Source organism: Lepus europaeus, chromosome 20 (assembly GCF_033115175.1).
Source record: "Lepus europaeus isolate LE1 chromosome 20, mLepTim1.pri, whole genome shotgun sequence".
Taxonomy (NCBI): Eukaryota; Metazoa; Chordata; class Mammalia; order Lagomorpha; family Leporidae; genus Lepus; species Lepus europaeus.
This window is the reverse complement of record NC_084846.1, coordinates 16,007,739-16,023,139: the sequence shown is the minus strand read 5'-3', so window position 1 is coordinate 16,023,139 and position 15,401 is coordinate 16,007,739. Positions and strand designations below refer to the sequence as shown.

The 15,401-nt window shown below is 44.7% G+C and overlaps 1 protein-coding gene across 1 annotated transcript; it reads right to left on the bottom strand.

Moving 5' to 3' along the window:
- Window positions 1–12,542: 12,542 nt before the first annotated feature.
- LOC133749353 (oxidoreductase-like domain-containing protein 1) lies at window positions 12,543–14,774 on the bottom strand. The gene is made up of 2 exons (XM_062178527.1): window positions 14,771–14,774; window positions 12,543–13,075 (listed from the first exon to the last, which is right to left on the bottom strand). The coding sequence occupies exons 1-2, from the start codon at window positions 14,772–14,774 to the stop codon at window positions 12,543–12,545; spliced, it is 537 nt and encodes a 178-aa protein (XP_062034511.1).
- Between the last annotated feature and the right edge of the window lie 627 nt (window positions 14,775–15,401).

The following is a 15,401-nucleotide window of genomic DNA, read 5'->3' as shown; positions in this document are numbered from 1 at the left end:
TCACAGGCATGTTCTGTAGTAGTTTTTCTAAGGTAGACAATGCCCATGAGGAAAATTATATTCTCACTTAAAAACTTTCTTTCCCGGTTGCCCCTCTTCCAGGCCAGCTCTCTGCTGTGGCCAGGGAGTGCAGTGGAGGATGGCCCAAGTTCTTGGGCCCTGCACCCCATGGGAGACTAGGAGAAGCACCTGGCTCCTGGCTTCGGATCAGCGCGGTGCGCCAGCCGCAGCCCGCCTACCGCAGCGGCCATTGGAGGGTGAACCAACGGCAAAGGAAGACCTTTCTCTCTCTATCTCTCTCTCTCACTGTCCACTCTGCCTGTCAAAAAATAAAAACAAAAAACAAAAAACTTTCTTTCCCTTTGGTCTGAAAGGGAGGTTTTTTCTACTTACTGTATACTTCACTGATGGCGAAGTAAATCTAGCTATGAAATTATAATTTAAGCTCTTATTTTGGCTATGCTATTACAGAAAAATGTTAGCCATCTCGTTTATAAGGTCTAAAGATTAAATTGTGCATCCTACAGATTCCTTCATAATAGAATTAGTTTCCTACCTTGAAGAGAATAGAGAAATGAAAGAACAAGTTGGGCTTAGAATAGAGAAACGAGGGAGCAAGTCCTAGATCACTTGCTGACAATAGCAATATCACATGAATACTTAGCAAATAGTTTCAACCATTAGATAACAACTTAAGAAAACATTTACCAGAAGGTCCAATGCCTTCTATAAATTTTAAGAATCATGTATTTGGAAACACCTTTTAAATATCTAACATGGTGTAGTTTGTTTAACCAGTAAACTTAAGCACAACCATATAAAATGTTTTTAGTTTCTTTCTACCAACAAGTATAAAACATATGATACAGAGATTCAGGTCACACGAATTAAAATGTATATTTGATTGATTTTAGCAGCTTAAATTTATGGACAATCTTATCTATAAGCCATTTAAAATAAAACTCTTAATAAAATTTTCCCATGTGGACATACAATATTTACACACATATAACATAGCATAATAGACCAATATAGCAATTTTAATAATAGCTTTTAAAGTCTTTAAACTCTTTTTGTAGATTGCCAATTGATTTGATTTGCTTTTTGTTTTTAGTAACCTCAGTTAACCATACTTTCTCTCAGTTGGTACTGTTAATACATTATTGGCTTCATCTGTTTACAGAGCCATCCCAAAGTACTGAATACAATAGAAGTGGCTGGAAAAAGTCCATAGGAACTTATAGGAGGACAGCTAAACACAGAACCAACAATGCTTTAGTTTTAGGATGACAAAAGACTTTAAGTTTCCATGTTTAAAATTATAAACTCATCAACCAACAAGAGGCACTTGCTTACTTCACAGTGTTTTTGAAAGCACCTGTAGGCTTTTACAAGTATTTAACCCTTTAGGCCTCTGGGGCTTTCTCATTAAGGTAACTATCATGTTTAGTTACACAATTAGGATAACATTTCAAATAAGGTAACACAAATTTTAGTCTGAGCTTTTTTCACTTCTGTTGGCATGGTATATATCTTTTTCCAGCCTTTCACTTTCAGTCTGTATGCATCTTTGTTGGAAAGATGTGTTTCTTGTAAACAGCAAATAGATGGGTTTTGTTCCTTAACCCAATCAGTCAATCTGTGTCTTTTAACTGGACAGTTCAGGCCATTAACGTTCAATGTGACTATTGATAAGTAGTAACTTTGCCCTGCCATTTGCCAAAGATATTTTCTATTATATACTTTGAGCTTCCTGTGATCTTTTTTTTTCTTCTTGTGATCTTTTGCTGTGAGGTTTCCTTCCTCTACCTTCTTTCATATTGATGACCGTGTTTCTGTGTTTCTGTGTGTAACACATCTTTAAGCATCTTTTGCAGGGCTGGACGAGTGGCGACAAATTCTTTCAATTTCTGTTTGCTATGAAAGGTCTTAATTTCACCTTCTTTCACAAATGAGAGCTTTGCAGGATATAATATTCTGGGCTGGCAGTTTTGCTCTCTTAGTACCTGGGCTATGTCTCGCCATTCCCTTCTAGATTGTAGAGTTTCATGAGAAGTCTGCTGTGAGTCTAATTGGAGATCTTCTGAGAGCAATCTGGCATTTCTGTCTTGCACATTTTAGAATCTTTTCTTCATGTTTCACTGTGGTGAGTTTGATTACAATGTGTCATGGTGAGGATCTCTTTTGGTCATGTTTACGAGGGGTTCTATGAGTTTCCTGTACTAGGATGTCTCTGTCCTTCTCCAGACTGGGAAGTTCTCTGCAAGTATCTCACTAAAAAGGCCTTCTATCAAAGAAGGAGGTACCTTTCTCTGAAGGGAGGAGAGAACTTCCACTTTGACTATGACCCTATCGGAATAAGATCAAAGTCAGCGAACTCTAAAGGCTTCCATAGCCCTGGCAACTCATGACTAGAGCCTAGGGAGATTACTGACGCCATGAACAGGAGTGTCAAATTGTTAAGTCAGCAACAGGAGTCACTGTGTACTTACACCCCATGTGGGATCTGTCCTTAATGTGTTGTCTAATGTGAAGTGATGCTATAACTAGTACTGAAACAGTATTTTTATACTTTGTGTTTCTGTGTGGGTACAAACTGATGAGGTCTTTACTAATTATATACTGAATTGTTCTTCTGTATATAAAGATAATTGGAAATGAAAAAAAACAACCTGGTGTTAAATTGGAAATGGCATAGAAAATTAATTAATTTTAAAAAAATATTATGTAGTATCTCTGTCTTTAATGTGCTATACATTGTTATTTAATGCTATAATTAGTTCTCCAATGGTAGTTTTTTCACTTTATGTTGCTATATGGGGCAAACTGTTGAAATCTTTACCTAATATACTAAACTGATCTTCTGTATATAAAGAGAATTGAAAATGAATCTTGATGTGAATGGAAGGGGAGAGGGAGCGGGAAAGGGGAGGGTTGCAGGCGGGAGGGAAGTTATGGGAGGGGGGAAGCCATTGTAACCCAAAAGCTGTACTTTGGAAATTTATATTCATTAAATAAAAGTTTAATAAATGAAAAAAAAAAGGCCTTCTAATCCTTTCTCTCTCCATGCCTTCAGGAACTCCTAGAACCCGAATGTTGGGTTTTTTAATAATATCCTGTAGATTCCCAACAATATTTTTTTAGATTTCTAATTTCCTCTTCTTTTCTTTGGTTTGACTTTATACTTTCCTGTTCTCTGTCTTCTAAGTCTAATATTCTCTCTTCTGCTTCACCCATTCTGTTTTTAAGGCTCTCTAATGTGTTTGTCATTTGACCTATTGAGTTCTTTATTTCATTTTGATTTCTCTTTACTATCACACTTTCCTGTTCTACTAGTTTCTGCGTTTCATTTTGATTCCTCCTTAAGATTTCATTTTCTCGAAGGAGATTTTCTATCTTGTCCAGTAAAGAATTTCGTACCTCAAGCATTTGTTTTTGAACACTTCTAATTGTTCTTATCATAAATTTTTTAAATCTGTATCTTGCATTTCTTCTATCTCATCATCTTCATAATCTTGGCTTGGGGTGTCTTGTTCATTTGGGGGTGTCATACTGTCATCCTTGTTCTTGTTTTCTCAGTTTTTGCATTTGTTGCTTGGCATTGTAGAGCTATTCTTTGAATTCTCCTTCCCTCGCTGTGGTGCTTTTTCTTGTTATGCTATGACTGTATTAAGTGGACTGTCTGCTTTTGAGGAGTCTTAGAGGCTTGAAATGGGTGTAGCCTGAGAGTTCTGTTTGGTTCCTCAGGGTTAAGGGTGTGCCAAAGGTGACACTCCCAGGTTAGGCATGGTAAATCTCTTTATTTCTTTTTTTGATTCAAAGGGAAGTAATTCCACACAGCTGAGCGGAATTAGAGGTAGTTAGCAGGCAAAGGATATACCCACAGGAGCCAGCAATTGGAAGCTCTTTCCCAAAGGCCACACAGGGAATCTGTGCTGCCCTCAGTGTGGGCTCAAATTCTCCTGCAGTCTCTCACTGGGTTGCCAAGGTTACCAAATTGTAGCGTCTCTGGAGAGTACTCACGTGAATTCCGTGAGTTCTTTCCCCCACCGTCTCTTTTTTCACAGTCTCAGTTCATTAGCACCACACATTCACTAGGTCCTAATCTCCTGTTATTTCACCCCCCAGAGTCAGGTTTTTCTGCTTGGCTAAGGGCCGGTGCAGACCTAAGGTCACCCAGCTTATGACATATGTCCAAAATGGCGTCTGCTCTTTGTCTTGCTTGCCTTTGAGAGGTGAGCGGAGAGAGAGAAACTTGTGTCCATATTGGTCACTTTTTTTTTCCCTCTCTCTTCTAATTAGCCAGGTGAACTTTTCCCGACGGGGTTTCAAGCCTCATTCCCTCTAGTCTCCTCTTTCCGCTTTTCCGCCAGTGTCTCGGGCTATTGAGGTTCGGCTCACCTAGCGTTCCAGTGCTGGTGTGTTGATTCCATCGCTGGTGTGTTGATTCCGTCGCTGGTGTCACGAATCATGGGCTCCCATGCTCTCCATGCAGGTCCACTGTGAATCACTAGTTCCGGAAGATTTTCCTCTGCTGCTTTTTCCCCTACTCTTCCTTGAACCTGCAGTATCTCCACTTTTATCAAACTGTCTCTTCCTGGACTATCAGTGTGCTCCCTTCCTATTCTGCCATCTTGCCACTCTCCAGTTGCACCATTTTTTTCCCCAGTACTTTGTTAATGGCCTGGGAAAAGAAGTGGAAGATGGCCCAAGTGCTTGGGCCCCTGCCACTACGTGGGACACCCAGAAGAGCTCCTGGCTCCTGGATTTGGCTTGATTAACCCCCACTGTACAGCCATCTGGGAAGTGAATCAGCAAAGATTATTTAGGAGTATTTAGGTGATTCGAATTTGAGAGCCCTGCATTCAGTAATGAATTGAATGCTCTTATAAAAAAGCCTCAGACAGCTGCCTTGTCTTTTCCATGATGTGAGGACACAGCAAGAAGACACCACTCTGTGAGGCAGAAAGGCCAGAAAGCAATCCATTATCGGACACTGTGTCTGTTGACACACTGATCTTCCAGGTCTGGGGAGCCTTTCTTTGTCAAGGGCCATTTGGAAAAATATAACATCATTCATGGGCCATACAAAATTATCAATTGCGTGTTTATTGAATTTCAAGTGCCTCCTGCAATTGCCTTGGCAGGGCCAGACCAAGTGATTTCACAAGTCTTATATGGTCCACAAGCCAGATGTTCCCCAGCCCAACTTTAAGGCATGAGTTTCTGTTGAAAGTTACTCACCTAAGGTAGTTAGAACATGTCAAGACACTGGGAATCCATTGATTATAGTTAGCAGCTCTCACACTGGAGCCAATGGTTTCTCCCCTCTAATGCAAGGTAGAAGTTGGGCCTCCCCTTTCTTTGCCTTTACTTTTCCCACCCCCCACCATACTCTACAGATTTGTTTATCCTCATTTCTCCTATTGGCCAGTGAAGACTCCTGATACTAGTTGCACTGGGGGAGACAAGATTCTGGATTTGTTCGTATGCACTGAAGTGCTGGGATGAGTAGATAGGCATCTTGATTAAAGCCTGTTGGGTCAGGTTTATTACTTCTAGTTCTGATTCTGGGCAAAATTTGATCCAGTTTCTTCTTTTGTAAAGTGAATATTATGATTTCTGTTTTCTCTGGCTATGATCTGTATAAGAAGATCATAGGTGATCAAAGGAGAAAATAGCACTTGGACTCATTTTGTCACAGTACTATGAAATGTAGGCTATCGATATATTTTTTTAAAGATTTATTTATGGGCTGGCACTATGGTATAGTGGATAAAGCCGCTACCTGCAGCATTGGAATCCCGTTATGGGTGCTGGTTTGAGAACCAGCTGCCCACTTCTGATCCAGCTCCCTACTAATGTGCCTGGGAAAGCAGTTGAAGAAGGCCCAATTCCTTGGGCCCTTGCACCTGTATGTGAAACCCCAAAGAAGTTCCTGGTTCCTGATCAGCCCAGCTCTGGCCTTTGTGGCCATTTTCGGAGCAAACCAGCATATAAACGATCTCTTTCTCTCTCCTTCTCTTTCTGTAACTCTTTTAAATAAATAAATAAATAATTATGTTGCTAAAATTATTTATTTGTTTATTTACTTATTATTTACTTATTTATTTGAAAGGCAGAGTTATAGAGAGGGAGAGGCAGAAGCAGAGCAGGTTGGGGAGAGATCTTTCATCCACTGGTTCACTCTCCATATGGCCAGGCAGAAGCCAAAAGACAATATATTCATCCAGGTTTCCCACATGGTGGCAGGGTCCCAAGTACTTGGGCTATCACAATTAGCAGGACCTGGATCAGCAGTGGAGCAGCCAGGATTCAAATAATTTCCCATTTGGGATGCTGGCGCTGCAGGCAGAGGCTTCACCTGCTGCGCCACAGTGCTAGACCCTAGGATCTTGCTATTTTTTTTTTGACAGGCAGAGTGGACAGTGAGAGAGAGAGAGACAGAGAGAAAGGTCTTCCTTTGCCGTTGGTTCACCCTCCAATGGCCGCTGAGGCTGGCGTGCTGCAGCCGGTGCTCCGCGCTGATCCGAAGCCAGGAGCCAGGTGCTTCTCCTGGTCTCCCATAGGGTGCAGGGCCCAAGCACTTGGACCATCCTCCACTGCACTCCCTGGCCACAGCAGAGAGCTGGCCTGGAAGAGGGGCAACCGGGACAGAATCCAGTTCCCCGACCGGGACTAGAACCTGGTGTGCCGGTGCCGCAAGGCGGAGGATTAACTTATTGAGCCACAGCGAGGGCCGGGATCTTGCTATTAAAAGCAATAATCAGTTACCTATGTTTGTCTATACATTGGTATTTATAATTTTTGAACACTCTTAATGATATGTCAAGAAATTCAAGCCTTATGGAATTGAGGCAGCTAAGAACAACTACAGGGAACCTAATGCCACACATTCTCACAACGTGTTTCAATCACTTGAAGATAAGATTTTACATCTGAGTGATCAGTTTGGTGCCTTCAGTTCTTTTCAACGATCTGAGGCTGGAGTTTAGGATATTTTCTGCAGGATATATCTGGTAGAGAGTCCCCTGGGACCTTCAGCTTGGAGGAGGGGATATTGAACAGGTAGGTGGATGTTACTTTTCATGTATGTTACTCTCTTTGATGAATTGGTTTAAGTAAGAGAAATAAAATTTAAGCAATACATTAATGAAAGAAAGAATATGCAATAAGAATATGGGGTAGCTTTTGTATCTATAAGGAAAGTTTGAAAGCTGTGGGGACTTAGCACTTCAGGGAGAAAGTCTGTGATCAACACCAGCATGTTTTTGTCAGGATTGGTATAGGGGTAGAATGCTGGAAAGGTAAAAAGAAAAGTAGAATGCTGGAAAGGTGAAAAGAACAGATTTCAGCAGGGTGCTCAGTAGTCTGATACTAGAGAGGTAATTTCATGACTTCTCCCATAGCAGGATTTGTGTCTTGAGACAAGACACCAAGGCCTCTTAACAAGAAGTAGTCTTATGATGCCGGCATAAGGCCCAGGTGGAATTTCTCATCCAAAATCTGAGCCCCGAACAAAGAAGGGGTTTCTCTTATATATGGTTTTAGCCTCTTTTCTCCCTTATATGGTTACTTGCATACATTCAATTGGATATGGTAATGTTTCATGGTGGCCACAATATTGATATAATACTGAACATGCAAACGTGGTTAAATGAAAATATAAATTTTTTTTCTCTTCATACACATACTGAGATGTAAGCTGTCTGGCAAGGGTTAACATCATTGCTCTGTGTTGACAAGCAGAACCTGAAATGGTTACATATAAACAGATAGGGACTACAGCTTAAGCATTCATAGGCAAGCAGATAACAACCACATTTCATTCCCAGGACAAGTGCCTCCCTTTTTCATTTTTTGACCTTGGGAAGGTTTCTACCACAGCTTTAATCATGTCTGTTAGAAAAAAGTCTAATTAAAAGACAGAGGCTTCTGCTATGCCCACCAGCATGGTATAAAAGCCTCCCTCTCCATTTTTGTAACGGAGGAGCAGTGGAAGTTGAGAAAGATGGAAGAGGGAAGAACCATTATTTGACTGGGAGCCACTTGTCCTGAAAATTCAGTATGAGCACTTGTTCCTTGGCCGTGGCACTCTCTGTCATTCCTGAATCAGTTTAAAGAATGTTTGAAAAGGCCCCAGGGTTGCATGGGCTGGCCCTTCCCAACTTCACCTGCAGAAAGTACACCTGAGTGCTACCCCTGGGGTAGTACAAGGTCACGGCTTCTGCCTTTCCCTATCTCTGACTGCAATTGTTCAGATTCATTTTCCCTTCTCCATTTGAAGTGACTAACATAGGTCTGTAGAATTTCCAAGAAAACAATTACAGTTTTGATTTAAAATGTTGATTTCTCCAGAATCAAATACTTGCACATCATGTCTTTTCAAGTATTTCTCTTATATGTCTTTATTTTAGCTTTTGATTCTTTTTTTTAAAGATTTGTTTATTTATTTGAAATGCAGAGTTACAGAGAGGCAGAGGCAGAGAGAGAGAGAGAGAGAGAGAGAGAGAGAGAGAGAGAAATCTTCCATCCCCTGGTTCACTCCCCAGATGGCTACATCTGCTGGTGCTGCACTGATCCAAAGCCATGAGCCAGGAGCCTCCCCTAGATGTCTCACATGGGTGCAGATGTCCAAGCACTTGGGCCATCCTCCACTGCTTTCTCAGGCCAGAGAGCTGGATAGTAAGTGGAGCAGCCAGGTCTCAAACCGGTGCCCATATGGGATGCTGGCACTGCAGGCAGCGGCTTTACTCACTATGCTACAGTGCTGGCCCCTTGATTCTTTTTTTGAAAGGTTCTAAAAATTATCTGAGAGGTTGATAGATTTCTAATCCATGGTTTCACTCTCAAATCTGTACTGGCTGAGGCTGGACAAGGCAAAACCAAAAACCAGGAACCCAGTCCAGGTTTCCCATGTGAATGACAGGAATCTAATTACTCGAGCCATACTGCCTCCCAAGGTCTACATTAGCAGGAAGCTGGAGAGTCAGGAATTAGAGCTGGGAATTGAACCTAGGCATCTTAACTGCTATGCCAAATGCCTACCTCTAGCTTCTGATTTATTATATTGACTCCTTTCTGAACATTGTTGATGCTTCCAGGAAGTGGCCTGCTGCACAGAAATGGGTTTACAAGTGAGACAGGAGAGTGAACTGCACCTTTCATTTCCTTCCTCTGTCCCTTACTCCTGAAATGGCATTTCCAGGCAAGAATTGGGAAAGCCTCCAGCTCTCCCTTACAGACCAATCAGGCACCTAAGTGATCTTTAGTGTAACTGACTACTGGCCATGAGACTGCAGGATGGCTGCCTGTGTGAGGGTACTGAAGAATTTGTGTGGGATGCCCGAGGAATTCAAAGGGTGACCTGAAACTTTAATTATAACAGCTGACCTTCCTGCAGGGTCCATTGTATGCTGCACAAGATATGCAGAAATATGGGTGGATTTGCTTCCAGGTCAGGGTTCTCTCCATGTCCTGTTATCCTGATTATCTGTAACCTCATGCTTATTCCACTTTTTCCAGTGTACCATATAAGAGCTGGTGTCTCTGAGCAGAATTAAGAAAACAAGTTCACACCGCAAGCTCTTCCACAAAACTTGACTCTTCTTGATGGTAGGGATGGGTTGTGTTTACACAGTGCTGGGTACATGAAGATGTGTAGTCAGCATGTATTTGGGTTCAGTAGACCATCCCTATGCACACTGAGGATTAATGAATGTGTGATCCTATCTGTTTCAAAAACAGGATGTCACAATGGGACTCAGGGACCTCTTAGCTCCACTCATTACCACCAACCTCTGTCTGTACTGTACTGAGCAGTTGAGGCAGTAGTGTTGCCACTGTTGGCTGAAGGACACATCCACATACCTCTTCTCTGTGCTTTTATGGTGAAGTAGAGGCCTCTGATATGCTCTTTTTCCTTTTTTTGAACTACCATTGTAGTAATGCTTTTTTTAAAAAGATGTGTTTAGGGGCCAGCGCTGTGGCACAGCGGGATAACACCCTGGCCTGAAGTGCCTGCATCCCATATGGGCGCCGGTTTGAGACCCGGCTGCTCTTCTTCCGATCCAGCTCTCTGCTCTGGCTTTGGAAAGCAGTGGAAGATGACCCAAGTCCTTGGGCCCCTGCGCTCGTGTGGGAGACCTGGAAGAAGCTCCTGGTTCCTGGCTTCGGATCAGCGCAGCTCTGGCTGTTGTGGCCAATTGGGGAATGAACCAGCAGATGGAAGACCTCTCTCTCTCTCTCCTCTCTGTGTGTAACTCTGACTTTCAAATAAATAAATAAATCTTTAACAACAAAAAAGATGTGTTTATTTATTTGAAAGGTAGAGAAGAGAGAGAGAGATCTTCTATTCACTGGTTCATTCCCCAAATGGTTGGGTTGGGTCAGCCTGAAGCTGGAGCTAGGAGCTTCTTCCTGGTTTCCCCCATGGGTTCAGGGGCCAAAGCACTTGGGCCATCTTCTGCTGCCTTTCCCAGGGACATTAGTAGGTAACTGGACCAGAAGTGGAGCAGCCGGTGTCCACATGTAATGCTGGTGCTGCAGGTGATGGCTTTACCCGCTATTCCACAGCTCGTGCAGCTCCAGGTGGTTGAAGGCCTCCCAGGGGCAGATGATGGTGATGTCTGTTCCCAGGCCTTCCATGCCGGGGATGTCGTCCCCAAACCCCTGTATGCCTTTTTTTGGGGGCTTGCTCTTGAACTGCCTGGTTTGCCGCTGCTTAAATTTGGGGGGCCCCTTCCTGGGGGTGACAGGCCCTCCGATCACCCTGGTGGCCGAGCAGATCTCTGCCTTGGGTGGCTCCAGGCTCATGGTGAGGCCGGCAGAGACACTGCAGGACTCTTCGTGTCTGGATGCCCTTGTCCCAGGCTGGACTCCTCATGCGGCACGGGCGGGGCGGGGCGGGAACGGCGGTGGCCCTGGCTCAGCGGTGTCTGCCCGAGCATTTATCCTGCCTGGCTAAGTGGATTAGGACTCTCCTTGCTGTCACCACGGATGAGACTGTGCAGGCCCCTGGGTGGGGCACTCCCGTCAGGGACTCTGGGGTGGGCAGAGGGGCTCAGGTGCAGCCAAGGGCCTGGGGGACGGCAGACACCCTTCCCTGAGGCCGCCATCTGCCAGACAGAGACAGATGGCTCCAGAGGCTGTCCTGGGCTCCCCCTCCCTTTCGGTCCACCTTTTAAAAGACTTTCATTTGTACTTTTTGGAAAGGCAGACACAGGCACAGCTGTTCCATCTACTGCTTCAGTCCTCGAAAGCCTGCAGTGTGGAGGCCGTATCAGCCTGAGCCGGAGCCCAGCTCTCAATCTGGGTCTCCGACGTGGGCCATCAGCGGCCGTCGCTCGGCACGAGCAGGGAGCAGAATCCACAGCACAGTGTCCCCCACCGGCACTCCAGGGGTGATGCAGGTGCCCTAAGCTGGGCCTGACCAGACGTCTAGTGGGCCTTGTCACCTGTAGGCAGGGCAGCGCACCCGCAGTTCTAACGTCACAGCTCTCTCTTCCCTTGCTGGCTTCCCAGGAGACAAACGAGGGACAAGAATTTCCAACCCTGGCCCCGACCAGGCCACTGGTCACCAGAGCTCAGAACTGCTGGGAGGGGCTGGGCTTTGGGAGTCCCAGGTGACGATTCAAGTACTGAGGGCCAGTGGGAGACCCAGATGGAGCTCAAGGCCCCTGGCTTCGGCCTGGCTATTATGGGTATTTGGGGAGAACCCATGGATGAACGTTCCTTGTCCCTCTGCCTTTTTTTTTTTTTAAAGATTTATTTTTTATTTAGTTGAAAGGCAGAGCTACAGAGACGAGGAGAGACACAGAGAGAAGTCTTCCACCTGCTGGTTCACTCCCCAAATGGCCGTAACAACTCGGGCTGGGCCAGGCCGAAGCCAGGAGCCAGGAGCTCCCTCCAGGTCTCCCACGTGGGTGCAGGGCCCAAGCACCTGGGCTGTCTTTGGCTGCCTTACCAGATGCATTAGCAGGGAGCTGGACAGGAAGTGGAGTGGCCGGATCTGGAACCAGTGCCTGTATGGGATGCCAGCATCACGGGTGGTGGCTTTACCCGATACACCAAAATGCCTGTCTGTCTTTTAAATCAAATAAATAAAAAAACTGCTGGGAGAAAGGTTCTGGAACTAACTCCCCAGGACTCCTGGTCCAAGCCCCCTAAACCCCAACCTCCCAACCGTCTGGGGAGCCTCAGCTGAGGGGGCCGGCTGTGGTGGGGCGCTCAGCCTGGCTGGTGGGAGGGGAGGTACGTCTCCCCCAGGAGCCGGCATGGGGACAGGGGCCCTGCCCAGGCTGCCCCCTGGGGGCTTTGCTGCTCGCTGAGGGCAGGGCTGAGCCTGGCAGGACCCCTGAGGCGCTGGCCCCGGCACGGAGGAGGCCCCGGCACGGAGGAGACCCCAAGCTGGCGTGACCGCAGGTGCGGCAGGCGGGCAGCATCCACGGCTCTGCCTTTCGCCCCAGACAACAACGCAGAAACAGCACGCAGCCGGTTTATTCTCAGGCAGGTGCAGGTGCACCGTGGGTCCAACCCCGGGCTCAGCCTGCACCGCTGGAGCGCAGCTGGATCTCCGTCTTGAGGAAGGCCTTGAGGTTCTCGTCGGCCACGTGCCGGTCCAGGGTGACCAGGGCCCGCTGCCCACCGTCCCGGTAATGCTGCAGCAGCCTGTCTGCGTACTCCACCCACACGCAGTTGGGGCAGCCGCTCATGCAGCAGTTGGTGGGCGGCTGGAGATCAGGCGGCAGAGGGTAGGGGGATTCTGAGGGGTTTCCGCTGGGCAGGGAGGCCTCGGGCTGCCTGGCGGCACCTGCTCCAGCCTCCACGGGCTCCGTCCCCAGCGTCCTGTGGCCATCAGGAACTGGGACTTGTGCACGGTGCCCGAGGAGAACCCAGCTGCTCCTGAGAAGTCTCTGGGCGCAGGCCCAGCTGCAGAGCCAGAGTGCTCCCTCGGGGTCTCCTTCCCAGCAAGCCGCGGACGGAGGTGAACTCCCGGTCCCGAGGGCGCGGACCAGCAAGACATCCCCTTCCGGCTCCGCGAGATCATGAGGAGCCGCCAGGAGATGAAGACCCCCTCAGTAACAAGAAGAGGAGGAAGCAGGGTGGGCGCGGGCCAAGTTCTCGGTTCCTGGAAAGACGGGAACGGAGGTCTAGTAGCCGCGGCGTGGGTCGGGCACGTGGAGGCCCGGCCGCTAAGCAGCCCAGCGGCCTCGCACAGCTCTAGTTCAAGATTTTCAAGAACCCTCCGTACTATTTTCTATGTCTGTACTAATTTACATTCCAACTGACAGCGTATAAGAAGAGTATCCTATTTTTCCACATCTTCCAGCATTACTTTCTGTTTTTGTTTTTGTTTTTTTCTTTTTAGTAGCTATTTTAACAGGAGTGGGGTGATGTCTCATTGTAGCTTCAGTTTGCATTGCTGTAATAGCTAATGAAATTGAACATTTTCTCATATATTTGTTAGCTGTTTGCATTTCTTTAGAGAACTGTCTATTCAGGTCCCTTGCCCACTTCTCAGCAGAATTGTTTGTTTGTTGTTGAGTTCCTGATATTATTCTGGACATTAATCCTTTGACAAATAGATTGAAAATATTTTCTCTCATTCTGTTGGATGTCTTTTCACTATATTAATTTTTCCCACTACTGCACAGAAGCTTCTGAGTTGGGTATACTATCATTTGTCTAATTTTGCTTTTGTTGCCTGTGCTTTTGGATCTTATTCAGAAGATTGTTGTGTATACCAATATCTTGAGATGTTTCCCCTTTGTTTTTTCTAGTAATTTCATAGCTTCAGGTCTTACATTTATGTCTTTGATCTGTATTGAGCTTGTTTTTATGTATGGTAAGAGTAAGGGATCTAATTTCATTTTTCTACATATGTTTATCTTGTTTTTACAGCATCATTTATTGAAAAGACTATCCTTTTTCCGATTTATGTTCTTGACAACTTTGTAAAAAATAAGTTGACTACATGCGTTAATTTCTGGCTCCTATATTCTGTTCCATTGATCTATGTGTTGGCTTTTATGGAAGCACTATACTAACTTACTATACCTTTGTAGTTTTTTTGAAATCAGGTATTGTGATGCTTCCATCTTTCTTTCTCCCTATGTCTTTCTTTTGGTATGGATTTCTTTTCTTACTGGGGATCTTTTTTGGTTCCATATTGAATTATGAGATTGTTTTTTATAGCTCTGTAATAATGTCATTGATGCTTTGATAGTAATTCATTTTGTTTTAGCTAGTATGGACATTTTAATGATTTTAGTTCTTTCAATTCATGAACTAGGACTGTTTTCCTTTTTTTCCTTTTCTTTGATGAATTGTTTCATTAGTGTTTTATAATTTTTATTGTAAAAATCCTTCACTTCTTTGGTTAAATATATTCCCAAATATTTAATTTTTTATAGCTATTTTGAAAGGAATTTCTTTCTTGATTTCCTGTTCAGCGAGATCATTATTGGTACACAAAAACGCTACTTTTTATATATTACTGTTGTATCCTGTAACCTTACTTAATTGGTTTATTAGTCCATACAGCTTTTTGGCAGAGTGCTTAATAATATGAATTTATTTTGCATGGCTTTATTCTGATATAAAGCTATAAAAACCTGCATATAAGGAATCTCTTCTTATCCTCTCCTTTACAAGCATTATTACAGAGAAACATCATACTCTTTCTTCTTCATGAATTCATAACTGAAGAGAGACAAGTTTTTCAGATTATAGCCCAAAGGGCTATATTTGGGGATGGAACTAATATTACCCATTTAGCACACCCACAAAGATAAACAACAACAACCAACACAAACCAACCAACCTGGACACACAGAGATATACAGAGGGACCAATGCAAATGATCTAAGAGTTGAATTATCACATCCCAGATCACTGAAAGCAAGTCACACGAGTATTCCAGCCCTCCTGCCACCCAAACAACTATGTCCAACCAAAAGTACCTCAAGGAGACACAAAAAAAGCAATAAGAGATTTTTAAAGATTAGTTGCTCCCAGTTCAGAGTTCTCCTTCCCAGAAGTGAGACCTCTGCACTTCAGGTTTTGCAACCTTTCAGCATGCAATCCTTGAACAAAAGGCTCAGGTAACTGTTCTGACCCATATGTGAAAGTGTTGCCCAGTGAAGGTTCCTCAAGCCATGAACCCTGCTGCAGTTATTAACTGTCAAGAACAGTCGACCCACTATTTTTAGAAACCCACATAATTCATCTTTTGAGAGAGAGGATATTTGTTATTGCAAGCCAGCAAGCGGACTGGATAAACTAACAAGAGAACCCAAATAAATCTCACTGGTCAGAAAGTGGTTTGGGAATTCAGGAGGGTCAATGGGGGCATGACTGAGCAACTAAGTGCAGAACATGATTCTGCAAAGGAAAGTCTT